This window comes from Nyctibius grandis, chromosome Z (genome assembly GCF_013368605.1).
Source record: "Nyctibius grandis isolate bNycGra1 chromosome Z, bNycGra1.pri, whole genome shotgun sequence".
Lineage (NCBI taxonomy): Eukaryota > Metazoa > Chordata > Aves > Nyctibiiformes > Nyctibiidae > Nyctibius > Nyctibius grandis.
This window is the reverse complement of record NC_090695.1, coordinates 40,093,124-40,115,137: the sequence shown is the minus strand read 5'-3', so window position 1 is coordinate 40,115,137 and position 22,014 is coordinate 40,093,124. Positions and strand designations below refer to the sequence as shown.

The window sequence follows — 22,014 nt, the reverse complement described above, 5'->3', positions numbered from 1 at the left end:
AGGAGCAGGGCAAATGGAGTGGAAATATTTGGGGTTAGAAACTCCTTTCTCGGGAAGCGCAGTGTTGTTCCTGCTTAGCGCTACAAACAGTGACGTGGTGGGGTGGGGGAAGAGGAAAGAGGAGGGGTGATCTCCTGACAAACAGCTGTTGCAGCTGTGGAGAGAAAAAAGGAGAAAGATCAGGAGCAGCAGCAGCAATCCAACCCCTGCAACAGGTAATATCTCTTGAGCGCAAGTGACATAGACTGCTCAAATGCAAAAAGGAACAGGAAAAAAAAGCTGGGTGGGATGTGCCCATGAGAGAAAAGTACATATTTCATACTGGTTCTCAGCAGCTTTCTTCCTGAGCTGTAGCGCTTGCAGCTTGTCACAGAGGTGGGAGGGGGAAGGGGTAGAAGTTCGGACAAACATGACTTAAAAGGAAACCGTGCCAGCAGAGGGGCTTTTCTAGCAGACCTCTCCTGCAGGAAAAAAAAAAAAATGGAACATTGCTCTCTGGTTTCAGCGCGAGGGTTGCTTCCTCATGTGCGGCCAGCCAGTATGGATGTGCGTGCAGGAAGGCAGCAGAGTGCAATAGCTCTGAAGGCAGGGAAGTGCTCAGCTCATGCAGGCTTGGGCGGGACCCCCCGAGAGGGACCTGGTGTGACCTTCGTCCTGGCACCTTGCCAGGGACACCTAGCTGGGGCAAGGGCTGCCCTGAGCTGGGTGCTGCTGCTGTGCGACCTGTCACCTTAGCTCAAGGGGGACATGGTCCTGACCACCCTTCAGACACTCAGGGCACCTACCTCTGTACTTACCTCAGATGGCAGCTGCCACAGAGACACACCGAAGACCTTCATGCTAAAAACAATAAAATGCAACGATTAGACTGAGGTGATTTTTCTGCCTGTGGAAATACGTCAGACTTTGCAAGCTAAAACTGTATCATCACTGGTAAAAATCTCTGCTGGTGAATAAAAGGGAAAAGAGGATGGTTGGGACCATGCTGCTGCATGTGCTAGTTCTGAGTGGTCTTCTGTTTCATCTGGTTTCCTGAGTTTTAGGCCCAGAGAGAAAGCAGATAAAGTCTTCCACTAAGCAAGGTTGATCCTAAATATGATATATGCATCCCTAGCATTTCAATGTATTTGATATAAAATCAGCCACAGTAAGTAAATGAAATGTGCAGTGCTCACCCAATGCCTTCAAATGAAAGCAACTGGAGTGCGTTAAAGCACATCACACTAAAAGGAACAAATGAAGCAGCAAGTCCATTTTACAAACCAGGCACCAGGGAGGCTAAGTGAGGTTTGTAAGGTCAGCCAGCAAGTCTGGGGCAGGGTCAGGAACTGAACAGCTACCTGGTGGATTGCTAGTCAGTGTTCTGTCTGCAAGGGTGCTGCAGAAGCAGGATCTGTGAGGTTAATGTGGAATGATGCCTGCTATGAACTGAGGGGAGCAGGAAAGCTAATTAAAGCCAGTCTCTTCTGCCAGTGACCTTTCAAACAGAAGCAGATGACTGAATTTTGTGTTGTCACACAAAACTGTTAGGACAGTGAAAGAGGTTACCCTCAGTCTGCTTCTGGTTCTCTAGGTAAATAGATCAGCTTTTGAATGAGAAAGACCTTAGAGAACAGCGACATTTCAGTTGCCTTTGATAACACTGAAATCACCTTTTATTCGCTGCAGATTTCTTCACTTCTGTCAAAGGCTTCTGTTTGGACTTAGGTACCTTTTGTGATTAACACAGTAGGATGAAACCCCATTTTGAGATCAGGGCTGTTCCTTCACACAGTGGAGAGCATCATCAAGTGCGGGAGCTGTGCTGCTCGCAGCTCTGGGGCTGGGATCGGTCCTCCAGGTAACACCAGCATGCTGCCAGCCAGCACATCTCTATGCTTGATTGGGTTTATGGGGCCCTCCATAAATGCCAGCAGTGTGTATACATTTCAGTAGTCACCACTACATTTTAAAGATGATGAGTTCTAACATGCAATGGCTGCCATATTGCCAAAACACTAATGTGAAACTGTGTTTACAAAGTCCTCTTGGTTACACCCTGTTTAGCCAAGATAAAGCAGCTTAAGAACTGTAAAGACAACAATTTTCTAGCCAGCCAATGGAGGAAGAGTTTGGAAAATAAGCCCAAATCACTGAAAGACAAGTTCTGAGGATGAGACAAATGTAGCAAACTAAACTTCAGAAGAAGAGAGAAACCATATGCTCAGCTTGCGTCCCGTGCAAAGCCCACGTGGCAATATCAGATGAAAGAGACTGGTGGAGCTGCTGACTGGAAAGCCTCAAGATTTTTGTAACTGTTCCTGTAACTTTCATACCCATTACAGTAGTTCCTATCCACCCAGTAATAAGGCTGTTTCTTAAATCAGAACAATATTCTTAATTTTTTGCCTTTTTGTAATGTACAGTGTCCCATCTTCTTTTTCTTACTGCAGGAGAGAATAAAGTGTCATTCAGTAACAAAGCAGGTGGGATTTTGGGTCAATGTTTACAGAGCTCACTGGACTTTCGTCCAATTTAGTTCTTTCATACTTTTCCCAAAAGAAGTGTTTATGGAATACATTCCTTTGTCTAGGTCCTCATATGTCCTATTTTCAAAGCATCAAAGGGCACTGATGTCTCTTGGGAGGTAAATTATGCGAACAAATCTTTCTGTGCTTATAGAAGTGATGCTATGAATAGCAGCCATCCTGTATAATAGGAAGAGAGGAAGAAAGGCATTTTATATGACCTCCCCAGGATACAGTTAGATCAAAAAATTTAGAGGATCAGTTTACCTACGTCAATGTACTGAAGTGTGTATTGTTACTTATGGTCTTGGTCCAATGCTGGGAATGAAGTATATGCGTTTATCAAATTTAGATATTTCTAAACAGAGAAATTCACTGTGTTTGTTAATGTACAAATACAAATGAAATCAAGTGAAATAAAGTTTGATGGCAGAGACATACCACATGAACACACTGAATCAAGGGGCAACTTGAGAGAGATCTTACTACTTCTTGGGACAGGAAATTAATTGGCCAAACACAGGAGATGATAGATAAATTCTAATACAAAATCAACAAATTCATTTCCCCAAAAGGTAGACAGTCCTTTTCATAGCTGGAGGACAGGCAAGCCTTTCTCTCTGGAATAAGTCAGAAGAAAACACATTTATGAGAAAGGGAAATTAAGTATCTCCAGAGACTATGAAGTTTTGCAAAAAGTCAGATCACCTATGAAAATTAGCTTAGAATAACTACAAAAGTTAGTCTGCTCCAACAGAAGATTCACTTTATTAAATGCAACTTGAAGCACAGGTTGTGCAGAAAGACAAAGACTGTAATTTAATGTTTACCTGGAAAACCTGTAGAGCAAGTTGGTTAAAGACAGGTATCCTTCAGACTGCATCAAATAAAAATGGATTGAAATGTGGCTTTCTTTTCTATTTCTTCACCTACATTTTTATAAATGCAACTATGCTGCCAGCTGGCGACACCACAAATTATTTGCATTCTACTTCAAGCTGTCTTGTGCGCATGCTAGAGGCATGTCTTCTGGGAAGAACAGGATAAACCTCACCCAGATGCAGAAATCCTGGGGCTGGTGCTTGCAGGAGTCCAAGGTCCTCAGCAGGGCTGTGGTGGGTGCAAGCCCAGCAGTCCCTCGAGTCTGGTCACATCGTCAAGGCAGAGCCAAGCCAAGGGGCTCAGGCTTGAATCCAGCACTCAATGTAGTGTCTTTGTTTAGTTACTCTTTCCTATGGAGGGACAAATTTCACTGTATGGCCACAGATCACCGTAATCACTGGTGGAAACTCAGAAAATTTTTCTCGGCATATCCTAGGTATACCAACAAAGGGAGCCTTTGATCCATCAGGGAGAGTACTGTTGCATGACCATGGACAGACACAGACAGTTTTCACTGATTTGTTTACATTTCAGCTGTTTTCCTTTGATTTCTAACATGTCCAAAGAGGGTGCAATTTCTACATGTCAAAAAGCTTGAACGGTGTAGTAAGTCATATAGTTTGCTTTATCATTTTCACCTCCACAGCTTTACGATGAACACCTACCTCTTTGTATATGACTTAATGCAATTCTGTGGACATTCCTGGATATTTACAAATATGATCATCAGGTTCATGTCATTTGGAAAAGGTAAGATTCCTTCTCTATTTTCCTTAAATATTTTAAAAGGCAGTGACACACAGAAACATCAATTAGAGATAAAGTCAGGATTCTGAACAGGTGTACATCCAATACCAGGGGCTGTAATTTCAAATAGAAAAACATTGTTTCTTCCATTAAAAAGGACAAACAAATTACTGGTACTTATGTTCTGCCTGTATCACATCAGGAATGAAGCTCGTTTTGCTAATAAGCTTTAATATTCAGCAGTATGCTAGTAACATATGACTTAGACATAGACTTAAATGTGGCTAGGTCTAGTCATTATAGTGAATGTTAATCTTATTAAAGCCACTAGGAGGGAATATCTTTGTGGTTATTGCACATGACTCTCTATCTCCAAAACCATTACAACATATTTCTCTTTCCGTTGCCTGGGGTTAAGGCACAAAAATAGAAAACTAGTGACTGGAAATTTAAAATTCTTCATAATGGTGGACAGTTGTAGGCACATAAAATACCTACTTTGTGGTCTGCTTGTTTTAGGAAGTGCCATGGGTACAGATACAGGAAGGAACTCAACATCTCCTCATGTTTAGACATTCCTCATACATTTCCTCAACATTTCCTCATTTAGAAATACCTAAACCAATATCTCTAAACCAGCACATCCTGCACAGTGTCTGCCAGTGCATCAAGTACAGGGTTCTTTTCTCAGCTTCCTGCCTCTGTGTCAGAGCCACACACACACAGAGGACTGCCTCCTCCCCTCCCTGAAGCTTTGCTTCTGCTGCCCAAAAGTTTGGTACTGTGTGAACTTTATTTCTTGTCATCTCCAGTGGTGACAAGCAAAAGCAAACCCAGTAGCTGGTCCAGACTTCTACTGTATAACTACCCTCTAATTTTCCTCTTCACTTTGTCTGTAGATTCGTTGGCTGACACATTTTACTCCATAGGACTTGTAATGCGTCTTTGCCAGTTGTTATCTGTATTGGAGATCCTACACATCCTCATTGGCATTGATAAAAGCCGTCTCTTCCCCAGGTTTTTGCAGGTAAGTCCATTTCTCAAGACCCTCCCTCCACAACCTACACAGTTCAGCCATGGCTGCCCCTGGGGACAAGCCTGAACTACCCTGAATGGTCCACCTGCACCCTTCCTCGGGGAGCTTGGTCCGCTAATAGTCTGCTAACTGCAGGAGTTGAGCCCTCAGAACTTGTTTGGGAAAGACCTGCTCTCCTAACTTTTTTCTTTTTGAGTGAAACTGAATAGTGAGTGCCCCACGCCCAGCCCACAACAGCAGGGACCTGGAAGATGTCCAGAGGAGTGGCCACCTGCAGAAATGGGGCAGCCCCCGTTTCTAGGGTGCCATAGGTGGCCGAGGATACTACCACCCCAGCCAACTTGTTTACAGCCAGAAGACAACATTTCAGAGCCTAAGTTTCAGTAGCTAATTCTTTCCCGTGCCATTTCCTCACTGACAAGTGCATATTTATTTTGTAGACAAGCATGAGACAAGATTTAGTGGGGTAGCAAATGGATGGCAGTGAGAAAACCACCAGCACATCAAACCTCCTGAAACAGGGTTTGCTGGTGGTCATGGAGTGTGGAAGGAGAAGAACTGATTAAGACAAAGAAATTAAGGGACTGAAGAAGAATTAACGTTGGGAGGGGAAAGAAAGGAGAATTGTCATATTCTTGCTGTAAGGGTCTCTGCCCTCTCAAACCCAGACATGGGCAAGCTGGGGCAACATCCAGAGGTTCTGGCACTGTTAAGGGGTTTACAGAGCATATGTTCAGCTGTAGGCAGAAAAGCAGCCAAAAGATCACATGCTATAGCAGAAAACAAGATGATTCTCTGATATTTTCCTTACCACACTGTTGTTTTCTGTTGGGAGTTAATCTCAGGTTTTGGTATTTTTCTTAGTGCATTGGAAAAAGTAAAAATGTTGACTTGAGTTTACCTTCAAACCTTTCCAATCCTTAGTATTTGAATAATGGTGAAACTGGTATTGCTCTCAGCAGTCAGAAGGTAGAAGACTAAGAGTAGCTAGTTATGTTTTTAGTTTTCTGGATAGCCCATTTTTGTCAAATGACAGATTGCATGGGTGAAGATGTTCCTCTTTTTAACTCTCCATTAGAAATTCATTGACTAATACAGATCACTGTTCTTTATACTGCTCACTAAGAATGGTAGCAAACTTGTCAAAATGCAATTAACTGTTTTTCCCTGCCTAAATCAACATGCTTTTACGCTAATCTAGGGGAAACAAAAAGTATCCTATCATCTAGTGAGTCCTGTAACAAATCTCACGTCATCTCTTGGAGAGAAGAGCAGCCTGCTAATGCTAATAGTCATTAAAGCAAGGCTTGTCCTGGCACAGTTTACACATTCCCCAGCCCTGACATAGTCCCCTACCCAGCCCCACAGAAGCAGAGATCAGGGAAGCCTGCACGAACACTGCTCTGTGTTGCCACAGAAGACACTAGATATGAAATGGATATTCCGAGCAAGAAAACCGTCACCTTTCTTGGGCAGTGCAATTACTGCAGTGCTCTCCAGGGCCGCATGGAGAAGATGGCTCAGGGAACGATATGGCACTGTGAATCCAAATATTTGCCTCACAACAAAGTCAGCTTTGGATACTTATTGGTTCTTTCTCCAAGTGTTCTCTCACCACAAACACAACTCTCTTGCCTTAATGTTAGCAGTAGTCTGGTAATGTCCAAGCAAGGCGTACAAACTCTTTGGTGTAGACTCTACTTTCACTTGGGTTGCCCTGCTTTTGCTGTGAGAGTGCAGATCACGCAGTTGTGTGCCAACAATACTCCCATGTGTCTTGCCACACTTTCCTCCCTGTCTCTCAGGAAAAAAAAAAAAAGATGCATTTTCCACAATGATCTGGGGAAGGATAGTTAGAGATGCTGACCTTACTGAAGCCTACTGGACTACGGCACATAGTCAGGGCACTGGTAAAGCTGCAAGAATTTGGTAGTGGCTGCCCCGTTCTGCATTCCCACCACCTGTTCTGACTCTAAGCTTAAAACACATCCCTAGATGCATCCCTCAGGCCACGCACACACGTGCATATCCACAGTGAAATTCATCTCAGGTGATCTCTAGGATGAGCAAACACGTGGCTCTGGCAATGTCAGTGAAGCACATGGGTGGAGGCAATGCCACCCTGACTGAAACAAGCTGTGAAGGCACCCCTGTGGTTGTTGGTTGTTTTGTAGGCATTATAACAGAGACAAGATTTAAGCAGAGTTTAAATGAAGGATTTCTGCCTAATACCCCATTTATCGTGGTTTAGTAGCATTTACAAGGAACACATTGAGATACACATTACAGATGATAGTGGAAAAGCAAACTCAGAGGTGTTTTCTGGAAAAAAACTATTCAGGATGGCCTCATTGAGGAACCTAGTCTCAGGCCACCAGGCACCTGAGAAGGGTTAGGTAGGCCAAGGCCAAGTCACACCATGAAAGATGGATGAGTCCTATGTCATGGATGCTCTGGAAGAAGGGTCACAAAGTTGGTGCCAAGGGATGTCTCTCAGGGCATTTGCAGCTTGAATGATTGAGGGGAGGACAGGAGAATGTGTCACATGTCATTGCAGTTGCCAAAACAGAGGATAATGAAATTTAGTAGTCTGGCCAGGAAGTAAAGGCCAGGTACTTTAGCAAGGGAGAGAGTAGGAAAGATGTAAGAAAAGCATCGACAGCGGTGGCAGCGACTGAGGTGAGTGCGGGGGCGAGATCGGGCTGTACCGGGCGGTTTTCATACTCTGGGCCCCCCGAGCAGCAGCCCCGAGCTGCTTCCCCCCCCACCCTGGACCCGGAAGTTCCCGGCAACGAATCAGGAGAGGAGGGGGTGTAGCACCACCCCCTGTGATCGGGTGATAAAGAGCCTCCTGGAGGACAGGGACTAGTCCCTGCCCAGAGGGGAGAGGGAGAGTCAGCAGTGACTGTGTGTGTCCCAGGGCGGGAGAGGCCACAGCCGTTTGCAGCTCGTTGGGGAGGGCGCTGACTCCCTCCCAGTGCACAAGGCGACGAAGGCGCCAAGGAGCTGTGAACCAGGGGTGTCACCAACAGGTATTTCCCAGCTCAGTGAAAGAACAATGGTATCTACCCGGCGGAAGAAGACCAAAATGGATGTGGGAACCCAGACAGAGCTCCCATGGAAGGAGGCAATGGTGCAGGTCACAGGCTGCAGGGAATGCTACAGCGTCTCTGTGGTGACAGGGGGCTGTGTGCGCTGTGAGCAGGTAGATGATCTGCTCGGCCGAGCAGCACAGCTGCAAAGCCAGGTTGAAAGGCTTCAAGCCGAAGTAGAAAGGCTTAGGAGCATTCGGGAGGCTGAAATGGAGATAGACTGGTGGAGCCAGGCTCTGCCCTCCCTACAACAAAAATGGGAGCACCTGCCGGAGAGCTCCCAGGATCGAGGGACCCCTGTACTCTGTCCCTCTCAGGTGGAAAACAATAACCTAGAGGAGAGGAGTGAGTGGAGGCAAGTCTATGGCCGTGGCAAAAGGCGAGTGCCCTCCTTGCCTACCTTGCCTCCACAGGTGCCTCTGAGAAATAGATATGAAGCCCTAGTGGAATACAGCTGGTCCAATGGGGATGTGGTGGAGAGGCAACCTATATCAGAGGTCCCACCACAGTCAGAAAAACCTGACAGGCGTATAGCTGCCTTCTCCACAAGGAAGAAGAGAAGAGTTTTAGTGGTTGGAGACTCCTTCCTAAAGGGAACTGAGGGCCCAATATGCAGAGCTGACCCCCATCACAGGGAGGTCTGCAGTCTGCCTGGAGCCCGAATCAGGGATACCACCAGGCAACTCCCCAACCTGGTGAAGGCCACAGACTACTAACCCCTTCTGATCTTCCAGACAGGTGGGGAAGAAGCTGCATCCCGTAGTCTGAGGGGGATGAAGAAAGACTACAAGGCCCTAGGACGGTTGGTGAAAGAGTCTGGGGCACAAGTTGTTTTCTCCTCCCTCCTTCCATTTTCAGGTGATGACATGGGATGGAATAGTAGGATTCTCTCTATTAATGCCTGGCTATGAGACTGGTGCTACAGGCAGGGCTTTGGGTTCTTTGATAATGGCTGGTTTTATAAGACAACAGGTGTGACGGTAATACATGGGAAAGGTTTATGTCGTAGGGGTAAAAGGGTTCTGGGACAGGAATTAGCAGGGCTCATTCGGAGAGCTTTAAACTAGATTCGAAGGGGGATGGGGTAGTAGCTGGGCTTGCACCACTGGGGCAACGCTCTAGTGTTGAGGTAGACCAGGAGGCCTCCCATACCCCTGGGGTGAAATCGGTGTGCTCAGCTCACTCCCTGAAATGCCTGTACACCAATGCGCGCAGCATGGGGAATAAACAGGAGGAGTTGGAAATCCGTGTTCGGTCGGGGGGCTATGATTTAGTGGCAATCACAGAGACTTGGTGGGACGCCTCGCATGACTGGAATGTGGTCATGGATGGCTACGTCCTGTTCAGGAAAGACAGGCCACTAAGGAGAGGTGGTGGAGTTGCTCTTTATGGGAGTGAGCAACCAGAATGTATTGAGTTCTGTCCAGGGGCGGATCAGGAGCGAGTTGAGAGTTTGTGGGTGCGAATTAAGGGGCAGGCTGGCAAGGGTGATACTGTTGTGGGTGTCTATTACAGGCCACCGGATCAGGATGAGGACGGTGATGAGGCCTTCTACAGGCAGCTGAGAGCAGTCTCGCAATTACAGGGCCTGGTTGTCATGGGGGATTTCAACTACCCTGATATTTGCTGGGAGGCCTACTCAGCCAGCCATCCCCAGTCCAGGAGGTTCCTCCAGTGCATTGATGATAACTTTCTGATGCAAATGGTGGATGAGCCAACTAGGAGAGGAGCACTGCTGGATCTTATCCTCACTAACAAGGAGGGGCTGGTTGAAGCGGTGAAGGTTGAGGACAGCCTTGGTTGTAGTGACCATGAGATGGCAGAGTTCAGGATCTCATGTGGCAGGAACAGAATAGCTAGCAGAATCACAACCCTGGACTTCAGGAGGGCCAACTTTGGCCTTTTCAAGCAATTGCTAGGGGAAATCCCATGGGACAGGGTACTAGAAGGTAAGGGGGCCCAAGATAGTTGGTTAGCATTCAAGGACTGCTTCTTCCGAGCTCAAGATCAGAGCATCCCAACAGGTAGGAAGTCAAGGAAGGGTACCAGGAGACCTGCATGGTTAAACAGGGAACTGCTGGGCAAACTCAAGTGGAAGAAGAGGGTGTACAGATCGTGGAAGGAGGGGCTGGCCACTTGGGAGGAATAGAAGTCTGTTGTCAGAGGATGTAGGGAGGCAACTAGGAAAGCTAAGGCCTCCTTGGAATTAAACCTTGCAAGAGAGGTCAAGGACAACAGAAAGGGCTTCTTCAAATACATTGCAGGTAAAACCAACACTAGAGGCAATGTAGGCCCACTGATGAATGAGGTGGGGGCCCTGGAGATAGAGGATAAAAAGAAGGCGGAGTTACTGAATGCCTTCTTTGCCTCTGTCTATACTGCTGGAGGCTGTCCTGAGGAGCCCCGGACCCCTGAGGCCCCAGAAGAAGTCAGGATAGAGGAGGAATCTGTCTTGGTAGATGAGGGCTGGGTCAGGGACCAATTAAGCAATCTGGACGTCCATAAATCCATGGGCCCTGATGGGATGCACCCACGGGTGCTGAGGGAGCTGGCGGAAGTCATTGCTAGGCCACTCTCCATCATCTTTGCTAAGTCGTGGGCAACGGGAGAGGTGCCTGAGGACTGGAGGAAAGCGAATGTCACTCCAGTCTTCAAAAAGGGCAAGAAGGAGGACCCGGGTAACTATAGACCGGTCAGCCTCACCTCCATCCCCGGAAAGGTGATGGAACAACTTGTCCTTGGTGCTGTCTCTAGGCACATCAAGGATAGGGGGATCATTAGGGGCACTCAGCATGGCTTCACCAAGGGGAAGTCATGCTCAACCAACTTGATAGCCTTTTATGAGGATGTAACCCGGTGGATAGATGATGGTAAAGCTGTGGATGTGGTCTATCTCCATTTCAGTAAAGCGTTTGACACGGTCTCCCACAGCATCCTCGCAGCTAAACTGAGGAAGTGTGGTCTGGACGATCGGGTAGTGAGGTGGATTTTGAACTGGCTGAAGGAAAGAAGCCAGAGAGTGGTGGTCAGTGGGACAGAGTCCAGTTGGAGGCCTGTGTCTAGCAGAGTCCCTCAAGGGTCGGTACTGGGACCAGTTCTATTCAATATATTCATTAATGAGTTGGATGAGGGAATAGAGTGCACTGTCAGCAAGTTTGCTGATGACACAAAACTGGGAGGAGTGGCTGACACAATGGAAGGCTGTGCTGCCATTCAGAGGGACCTAGACAGGCTGGAGAGTTGGGCAGGGAGAAATTTAATGAAATATAACAAGGGCAAGTGTAGAGTCCTGCATCTGGGCAAGAACAACCCCATGTACCAGTACAAGTTGGGGACAGAGCTGTTGGAGACCAGCGTAGGGGAAAGGGACCTGGGGGTCCTAGTGGACAGCAGGATGACCATGAGCCAGCAGTGTGCCCTTGTGGCCAAGAAGGCCAATGGCATCCTTGGGTGTATTAGAAGGGCTGTGGTTAGCAGGTCAAGAGAGGTTCTCCTCCACCTCTACTCTGCCCTGGTGAGGCCGCATCTGGAATATTGTGTCCAGTTCTGGGCCCCTCAGTTCAAGAAGGACAGGGAACTGCTAGAGAGAGTCCAGCGCAGAGCCACGAAGATGATTAAGGGAGTGGAACATCTCCCTTATGAGGAGAGGCTGAGGGAGCTGGGTCTCTTTAGCTTAGAGAAGACGAGACTGAGGGGTGACCTCATTAATGTTTATAAATATGTAAAGGGCAAGTGTCAAGAGGATGGAGCCAGGCTCTTCTCAGTGACATCCCTTGACAGGACAAGGGGCAATGGGTGCAAGCTGGAACACAGGAGGTTCCACATAAATATGAGGAAAAACTTCTTTACGGTGAGGGTGACTGAACACTGGAACAGGCTGCCCAGAGAGGTTGTGGAGTCTCCTTCTCTGGAGACATTCAAAACCCGCCTGGACGCGTTCCTGTGTGATATGGTCTAGGCAATCCTGCTCCGGCAGGGGGATTGGACTAGATGATCTTTCGAGGTCCCTTCCAATCCCTAATGTTCTGCGATTCTGTGATTCTGTGAAAAGACTGACATTTTTGTGAACAAAACACTAGTTTTTCATCCTGTGCAAAGAGGATTGGATTTACCAGACCAAAAGCAATGTGCTACAGCTTTGTGATAAAAAAATTAATTTTTAACTTAATCTAAATATTTAGTAGCACTTTTCTTACTTTTTTTATAAACATTCGCTGAATAAAAGAGCTATGTAAGGGTTTCAGGTACCAAGTACAATACTGCACAGTCACAATTATTAAAAAATGGAAGTGAATGTGCTGCCTGCTCCTGCCCCAACCTCAGCTAGTCTAATATACTGTTTCACTTACTTGCTTCAAATACCCTTGTTGCCTTGTGGAAATTTATGCCATTCTGTAGAACTTACTGCATCCTATGAGAGGCCAGTGCTGGGAGAGGACGGAAATTCCAGTTTAACTCAAAGAACAAGAAGGAATGAAAAATGAAACCATTGTATTTATGCTTTGTGAGGTGTCAGCACATACTTCCTTTTTATGAACATGGAAACATCGACTTCTAGTTTTGCTTTTTCTGTTTTAAGCAAGAGAACAGCAACAGAGAATACCGTACTTTCATTCATGCAAGGACAGATGATCCATAGAAGAAATGAGCTGTGGCTGAGCAGCAGAACAAGCTTTTTATATGTATGTGTATATAGGTATGTGTGTATACACACACATATACATATGCATACATGTTTGTGTGTATACTTATATATGTACATTATTCCATGTATATATATACACAGATGTGTGTACAGGGGCACAGTATCAACAAACATGTGCTGGAATCTCCTTTTCTTCACAGAATCACAGAATCACAGAATGTTAGGGATTGGAAGGGACCTCGAAAGATCATCTAGTCCAATCCCCCTGCCGGGGCAGGATTGCCTAGACCATATCACACAGGAACGCGTCCAGGCGGGTTTTGAATGTCTCCAGAGAAGGAGACTCCACAACCTCTCTGGGCAGCCTGTTCCAGTGTTCAGTCACCCTTACAGTAAAGAAGTAAGGAGCACCCTGCCTTGTCACTTGCTGTAAAGGTTCCCAGCCTCTGACTAACCACTTCATTTACCTTCAATTTGTGTGGGTTACCTAAAGGTATGAGTACTATGAAACAGAAAAGCACAGTGTCCAGAAGGCGAATAAAGGCAAGCAGGCAGGCAACCTCCTGATTTACACAGAAAAGAGGCACGATGCCACTGTCTGTCCTCATGAGGACATCACAGTTGCCCTGAGCAGCCGGGCCCGTGTCCTGTCCTGCAGATGTGCTCCAAAGCACGGCCACAGGCTGTTTCCACAGTTTTGGCCTCTGATGGCTGCTTTGTGCATCCCATTGTTTGCCAGCTGAGACCACAGTCTAACAGGAACAGAAGACCTACAGGGAACCTGCTTTGTGTCAGGTCCAGTTCCCTGCTCTTGCAGGTGCTTAACCTACATTACATAGTCTAATTACTGACTTCCATCATTTGCAACTAGTGAGGCTGAGTGCCTCCACTGCTCTCCTTCCCAAACATGAATCCTCTGATGGAGGAAATTTGCTGAGCCCTAGCTGGGTGATGCTCACTGCCTCTTGTGCATCTGCTTGTGCCCTGGGGAGAGGAAGAAATCCACAGCCCCTTCCATGAGGCTCAATTGTGGGTCTACACAGCCACTCTGTCTCATTGGCCTGTGCTCATCCTTTTGAAACTGGGGATGGTAACTACCTGTCTACTGCTTATCCTTTTATCTCACTGAAATGGGATCAGCTCCTGATCACTTGACCCATAGTGTTTTCTAGCACTTTTCCACCCAGCCACCTCTTGAAGAGCAAGTGACCGCTTGGAAAATCTGCAAGCTCTCACATCTAAAAACATGTCCACCTTTTCATTATCATGATAAAACCTTGGTCTCTAGGTGAGACAATTCCCTGAAATATCCCTTGTATTAACAATATTGCCAAACTCTTTCTCCACATCCCAGTATGATTTTAGGGTTGGTAACAGAATGCCCACACCATCAATGTTGCACTCCTTTACCACCCTTCACCAAAATGATTTTAACTCAGATTCTATTTTATTTATTCTCTCCAGCACACAATCCCATTGAAAGCTCACAGTGCTTTTACCTTTGTTTTGATTTCCCTCTTGTGATGGTTGTCCCACCACACTTCTCCTATCTGTTGTATCTGTTTTCACATCCTGTTCCAGTTCCCCCATTTTTTTGCTAGGTTCCTCAGCACCAGTGTACAAACAGAGGACGTACTACCTCTCATTCTCTGTTTCCTGGCCCGTTTATACAGAAGTCTGTCAACATCTGACCTTCTTAGAAATCAGTTCCTCAGTTAGGGACCAATGGGATCAGCAGCACAAGATGACAGTCACGGCAGGGTGAGAGGCAGCATAACTGGTTTTATCTGTTGTGGTCCCTCCGTGCTTTTCAAGATGAGGAACAGATCCCTAGGGGATGGACATGCTCTCTTTCTGTATGAAAAAATGCTCTCACGTAATTTTACTGAATAGCGAAGTGAAGGCTGCTTTATCTGACAGATCTCGTTTGCGAAAGAATTCTGTAGCCAAAATGTTCTACACAGGAACTGATAAACATTATGTAGCAAAACTACTGCACAAACTTTCTGAGGCCAAGTTCTTATTTCGTTTAAGGTAGGAGTAAGGGGGAAACCAGTGAAGAATGACTGCGCTTATAAAAACCACCTTGTTAATCCCTTTTCATTTCATGACTTTTCACTGACTTGGTATCTTAACTCATAAAATCATTAAACCTAAGCTACCTCATGGAAGAGACGGCAGTGGGTATAAAAAACCCAATGAAGCTACACTGATTCATACCAACTGAATAGATGCATGTTTTCTCCTTCCACACTTTCAAACAGAGTATAAATCAGTGAACCAGTACTGTTCTGGAAGAGTTTCACAAGCAACTGTTGGCAATACTGAATACCACAGATATATTTATTTTACACGGCTGGGCATGGATACCGATAGGAAACTTGTCAAAGAAAGCTCCAAAAAGACACATTTCTTTCTAATTTCTTGAGCTTTAATATTGCTAAAGTATTTCTTTAAGTTGGAGACACTGCATGTTTAATCCACTTTTTCATTTGTAAAGGCATAGCTTGTGGGTTGGATAAGGTTCAATCATTAGAAAAATGTTATGACATAAATATTATGGAAATAATTCACATATATGACAAGCTTAAACCCACTTCTCCTAGCTATGGAAGGCAGAGCTGTGACTGTGAGATTAGCACTGTCTGGCATTCTGCTCTGCCAAGGGCCCTCTGTATCCCACAGCCTCCCATGCAGCCTATAAGGTAGAAAGCTTGCCCCCACCGGCCCTCCAGGCACCAGGGTGCAGTGGGAGAAGTCCTTGCTCCCACGACCTCAGCTGGCTCAGCCACAGGCTTCCTGGGCTACAAACCCAAGTCATCCCAAGCAAACCTCCACCCTTACCATAGCAGACCTACGATGCTGCAGCCAACAGTTTCCAGTTCCCCGAGCGGAAGGCCAATAGGGTCTTGAACAAAAGGAGGCCAAGAAGCAAAACGTTCACTGGAGCATTGGTGTAAAGCAAACTGGATTCACCTGTGGCCTCCTGTTTTGCCAAAATGGCACAGAAATGAGAGTGATAGAAGGTACGACCTGAATTCACAATTCTTTTTTCTTTTCAGATCACTGAGAGAATAATTGTTTTATTTGTCGTGATCAACAGTCAGGAAGAAGTTCAAGGGAAATATGTCGTGTGTGTTTTATTTTTCCTTTGGAATTTATTAGATGTGGTCAGGTAAGGAGTCAACCACGAGGGGAAAATGGGTCATTCATGTGAGCAGAATGCCACCCACACTGTGGTGCAGGCTCATTTCATTACTTCAAAATTGGTAGAAAAGCATATTATCCATTTTAAGTAAAAGCTTGAACCTTATAAGCTACTTACTGATTTTTACAAAAATTCGCATAGTTCAGGGGCAGAGCGACTTACAGAAGTAAATCGCTGCATTAACATTTGTCATTCAAAGGCTTTGACCTTTTTAACAAAAATTTAGAAGGAAATCACAATTACCTCCTTGGGAACAGCAATTTCTGAAACTGATTTACAATCCTATTGCTTCAATTAATTAATTAATTTATTTTTAACATCTCACTTCGATCCAAGATTGACAGCACAGTAAGGCAGCACTGGCAGAACTTCTTACTAAGACAGAAAGACTGTTCTGGGTTACTTGCACTGTGCTCTCCAAAAAGCAAAGAGCTCCTGCTACAGAGACTGAGAATTTTGGTGTAGTAGGGCATATATCACACTGCAGGGACAATGCGCATGAAGCAAAATGGATAGGAATATAACTCAGGATTTTTACTCTCAAAAATTTTCTGTGGTGGAAGATTACCAGTACCTCCCTGTGGTAAAAGTATAACGGTGAAAATTCCACATTACTGACTTTTTGCGTCGATATCTCAAGTCAGTAACATTTCTCAAATGTAACTTCAGCCTCTATGGACCTCAGTTTCTAGACTTACAGCAGGGAAGACATAAGGAATTAATAAGCATTTATCAAGACATAGCCCTCACGGATTCCCTCTGTGTAGGAACAAAATCTTTCCCTTTTCCTTTTTTCTTTCTGCTATTTTAAATACATTTTTTGGGGGACTGACTGGGGAATATGTATTTAGGCAGCAAAGGAAATATATGCTATAAAAGAGATCTGAAAAAGTAAAGTGTCAGGTAGGATTGATAAGAAAGATTTTAAGTCAGCTTCAGAATATTTGTACTACATGTGTTACTAAACTACTACTTGTATTAATTATGTGTATTATTGCTCCATCCCATTTCTTTTTGAAGTCTGTAAAGCTAAGATAGTAGAACCCAATCTCAAATGAAAGCATCCTGCGCAGCTGGAGAGGTGCCAAAAATGTAAACAATGTTGGTTGTAAAGTCCTGTCAGTGCATAATAGTCCTATCAACGCATCATTATTTTCTGTCATTGCTAAAGAACACAGTCCAGCATCATAACAATAATAGCAGCTGTTTAATAAGCGACGTACTGTGGTCTACAGCAGCAAATGACCAATTCAAACAATAACACATAGGACAACTCATACAGATTTAGAATTCTTACCGGATTTATTTTACAGCATCTGTGCCATGTCCTAGCATCTCAAACAAGTGGTCATGTCTAACAGTGTACAGGAATCTATCCCATCCCTTAGCCAACTAGTCTTGAAGTATTACAAGTTCTTCCATGTAGTTCTTCAGGGACATAAATACCCTGTGCATTATGGCTAATGATATACTGAGAGCAAATTCTGCAAGGTTTTCTATATCTGATGTTTCCTGCTTATACCATAAACAGCCCAAGGTGGCGTATAGAGAGGGAGTAGCTGTCTCCTTTCTGTATTGTGTTGAGATTATGCCTTAAAAGCAATAATAATAAAAAATGGAGACAATCCTGAGGTTGCAGAGGGCAACCTTGAGAGAAGATGGTACATTTATAGCCTATCAAACTCTTCTGCCGTTCAGGAATGACGCAAAAGTAGTCAAATGAATTAATAAGACGGGAATACAGAAAGTGTGTTTAATACTGATTCCATCTATCAGAAACAGTCCTGGCTCACAGTGGCTTTAAAATCCATATTTTCATATCTCTAGCAAGACCACAGGCCAAAAAGCCTTTCCAGCTGACCAAAAATGCAATCAGACCCATTTCTCCAGTGTTTGGAAAGCTGCTCTACCACCTCTAGATCAAACTAGCTAGGATTAGCTCACCTTTGGATACTGAAATCCTAGGTGTTCTTGTCTCCCGGTGAGCAACAGTAACAGCCACAGTAAGAATAAGGCGCTGTAATACATTGGAGTGCAACTGCTTTTTTGCACCTACTACCCATTCTGGGGTCCAGGGGAAGGGCAGCCATACTACAGAAGATTAAGTACCTCCGATTACCTTGCTGTTTAGCCTCCTCCAGCAGTGGTTTACCTAGTTCAGCAGTCATAAATCGGCATTTTCTCAGTCTCAAGCAAGAGTCATATTCTGCCTGCCCCTCTCAGTTGTAACATCCCTATCTGAAATCCATTTTCTGATGGACCAGTATGAAATCATGCTGGTTTCTGACACAGCCTTTGGGCTGGAGGGCTGTATTGCCATCTGCCTGCTCTAGGGTAGCACCACAGACAACCTTTCTGAAACAATGAACCATCCATCTACTTTCAAACATCATTAGAGTCCGAACAAAACTGTTGCCTTATTGCTCTGAAATTTTCGCTGATAGGCAACTCCAACCTCTTCTGCAATTCCCTTGGATTTTTCAATAATGCATCTTTATGTTAAAGACATGATCATTCCCTCTGAGATCATCTGCTGTTCCTCTCGCTGCAGGTACACTTACAACATGTTAGCAAGGACGGGAATACACTACCTACCACTGACATGGCTCAACTTCTCACTGTGCATCCCGCTCTATCCCCTTTCAGTTCTGGCTAAAGGTAAGGAGATGGGAAAGGTACCAACGACTCGCTTCCTTAATCTTCTTCCATAAAATTTGATCAGTTCAATTGTCCTTTGTGTTTAAGATACTTCTGTGTTGCTGAAGTAGTCATAAATGTTTCTGTGCTCTCATATTAACCTGTATGTCACCTATCTTTCTCGTTTCTGTACTTTTTTCCTTAACAGGGATTCTCTGGAGTTTGCGTGTCTGGTTTGGTTTTGGTTTGTTTTTTAACAGCATGGGAAAATGGTCATTTTTTGGGTAAAGCAGGAAAATACACCCACAAAAGACACACAGATTCCTCCATTCCACACTGACCACCATTGGACAGCAAATCCCAACGCTGCCTTCTCCCCCAGTGAAGCTGACCTTACTGGCTCAGGCCATATTTAGCAGCTTGTCAGACCAGGAAACGCGCCTATGGAGATCATATTGAAAGCAGTGCAACTACAGTGACAGAACTTGTTATTGAATAGGAAATACTTGTTAATTCTAGCATTAAGAGCAATTAGCACCTCAGACCTACAAAACTAAACTCAAGGAGAAAACGTGCATATGCATACCAATGACATGGTAAATTCAGCATAAATATAGCTATCTGTGCCTTAAATGTGACTTTTACGTGAAGCTTTTTGATGATCTTCCACCTCATTTTGACTAAAGATTTACGATGTTATTTTACAGCATTTGCAATTTGTGTATCACTGCCTTATTTTGAATCCTTTGGCACATACTCCATCAAGCTACCATTTCCATTTGCCTTCTCAATCTACTTCCCCTTTGTTCTGAAAATGTACCTGCTAGTCCTCTTTATAGGTAAGTATCTCATCTTCCAGAAAGCTGCGTCTCAACGCAACTGGGATGCCTATGGCAACAAAAAATCAAATCAGTATAGCTCCTTTCACAAACTCTAACTCTTTCTGCCGCATCTCCTGCAGACCACTGCAGGGAAGTTCATCACCAGCTGTTTTGATTTCTGATGTCTTTCAAATACAAATGATTGAATTTGGAAGAGACACTCTGTGTGTGAGGCATAAAAATACAAAACAAAAATATAAAAATTGCTTCAATGATCCTGGCCTTACAGCTACTTACTGAAGTTTGTTTTTCTTTTTAAAATCAATTCCCATTTGATCATACTGTCATTCTGTGCAACCCCTCCTCACGCATTCCTCCTAGTTGGTATGAGAAATTATATCTAAATTAAGCCTTTCATAGCTTAATTATCCAAAGGGGTGAAAAAAAGAGCCTACCCTAAAACCTGCACATAAATAGACCCCTTCTCCTTCTCAATAAAATACTTTTGAAAAATTTGAATTGAATTTGGCTGCATTACAGACAAGTCTTCGTTCTGTCATTGGCTTTAACACTAATTTGAAGGATCTCATCTTTGTGATGCAGTGTTCTGTTCCTAAGTTCATGGAAGGAACTGTGCAAGGTTGCCAGACGAAAGCTCATACTGTTCCTCGTAAATGAACTGAAGATACTTTGGACTCTACTCCTTGTTCTTACGCCATTTTGTTTTGATTCAGGTATGTGCTTTATCATCCAGAACCTCTTCTCTGAAAGGAAGGCACACCTAGGGACAGGCAACATCAAAAAGAAAAGAAGCTAAGTTGATATTTTGTTTGGAAATAAGAAATACATTCCCAGTGGGCTGCTGCATATCATAGATTAAAAAGAAATTAGACAAAGATTTTCAGTGCAAAACTCCTGTTTGCATGTACATTACCTGGCTGTATAGAATTTTCAGAAAAGGCAGGTCTCTTTAATGCACCTCAAAAATGGAGCAACTCAGAATAACCAGCTACTTTTGAAAGTTTTGACTTCAAATGGCAGGAGTTTTAAAAATTAATATATTTTTTCTAACATATGTTACATTAGAAAAATTGAAGAGTGCCGCTACTCATAATCACACTAACAACTCTTATTTTGGTGTTAATTCTTGCCTCATTAGCAACAGATATTCTGTAATGACAATACCATGAAATCTATAAGATTATTTTATACTAGGCCAACATGTATATGCCTCATATATATAAATGCTAAGTTAGCTAGAACTGGAATCTCTCAAGGAACAGAAGCTGGAAACTTTTCAACCTATGAGATTCACATGCTGCTTAGCTCCAGGCATTCACAAAGGATCCCTCACATTCTGGCTCAACCTTCACTTCTCCAAACAAGATTCCAGAAAAATCAGCTAGAGCACAAAGGCAAGGGATCACGAACTCATCTACTATATATTCAAGGGGATATTTAAGGGTCAGAAGTAATAACTTATATTCATGTGTCTGGCAGACATTAAGAATCTCTTTCGCCACAATGATTTTCTTCCACGCTGAAGAGCAGACAGATATGCAAAAGAAGTGTGATGTAGTCAGGCCAAATATGTGTTGTTCTTTAAAAGAAAGTGAATGACTATCAAAAACCATGTGCAAAATTCTAGCCATTTTACTAAAGTGTGTTGCTCATCATACTTCTGTAGCGCTATCTGTGAGAATGCAACTAGAACATAGTCTCTTCAAAGGCTGGGAATGAAGAATACAGACAGCACCACAGTGGACTGTACCAGCAAAAATGAACAAATAACTGCTCAGAAGCTGGCAGGGGCTTTTCTAATGTTTCATCCATATTGATTATCATGTACATTTGAATTCAAGCAGGTGGGGGAGAAAAGTGAGCCTATTTTTTTAAGCTTGACTGAAAACTGGGGGGAGGGAGGAAAGATAAGGAAGATAATATTTAAAGGGAAAATGAACACTATCACAACATGAAGAGGCTTTTGCCTATATGACTTTCTAAACCATGCAGCCTAAGACAGTATATTAGGAAAGAGTGAAGCTGGTCTTGAGGAACTAATTTGTTACAAAATGTCACCTACTATCATTTTTATTTATTTAATATATGTGGCAAGCAATGCCTGCAGACTATTGTGACCACTGCAGTATTTGCAAACCATAAGCAACAAGGTCATGCATGCAATAGTATAGGGTCAGCCCTGGACTTGCAGACAGAGGTAGGAATTTGGAACTTACTAGAGAAACAGAAGTACTTCCACTTTGGAATTCTGTCTGACCCAAACTGATTCAAGTGTGGACAACGTAAAGAAACATAAAGAGCAGCTGAATAGGATGACAGCTTTGAAGAAGAGAGCCAGAATAAGAAGACTTCACATCAAGCCACTATATAACATGCTAAAAGTGAAACAGGGACACTTTTCCCCTTGGAAATGCAATC

The 22,014-nt window shown here is 44.2% G+C and overlaps 2 protein-coding genes across 3 annotated transcripts in view; one reads left to right on the top strand and one right to left on the bottom strand.

The window, feature by feature from the left end:
- Positions 1-123: 123 nt before the first annotated feature.
- Positions 124-21,645, top strand: HACD4 (3-hydroxyacyl-CoA dehydratase 4). 2 transcript variants are annotated; one of them, XM_068422432.1, is made up of 7 exons: positions 124-215; positions 4,036-4,139; positions 5,036-5,163; positions 15,972-16,084; positions 18,669-18,775; positions 19,462-19,593; positions 20,310-21,645. In XM_068422432.1, exons 2-7 carry the CDS (start codon positions 4,043-4,045, stop codon positions 20,390-20,392), a joined length of 660 nt encoding a protein of 219 aa, XP_068278533.1. In that variant the 5' UTR covers positions 124-215; positions 4,036-4,042; the 3' UTR covers positions 20,393-21,645. The 2 variants fall into 2 exon arrangements, with proteins under 2 accessions (XP_068278533.1, XP_068278532.1); XM_068422431.1 differs by lacking the exon at positions 20,310-21,645 and having other exon boundaries at positions 19,462-20,131.
- Positions 17,327-22,014, bottom strand: part of FOCAD (focadhesin) — a 132,730-nt gene continuing 128,042 nt past the window's right edge. Inside the window, exon 46 of the transcript XR_011050036.1 lies at positions 17,327-20,356. The gene's annotated coding sequence lies outside the window, so the exon portion shown is untranslated. The remainder of the gene's footprint in view (positions 20,357-22,014) is intronic.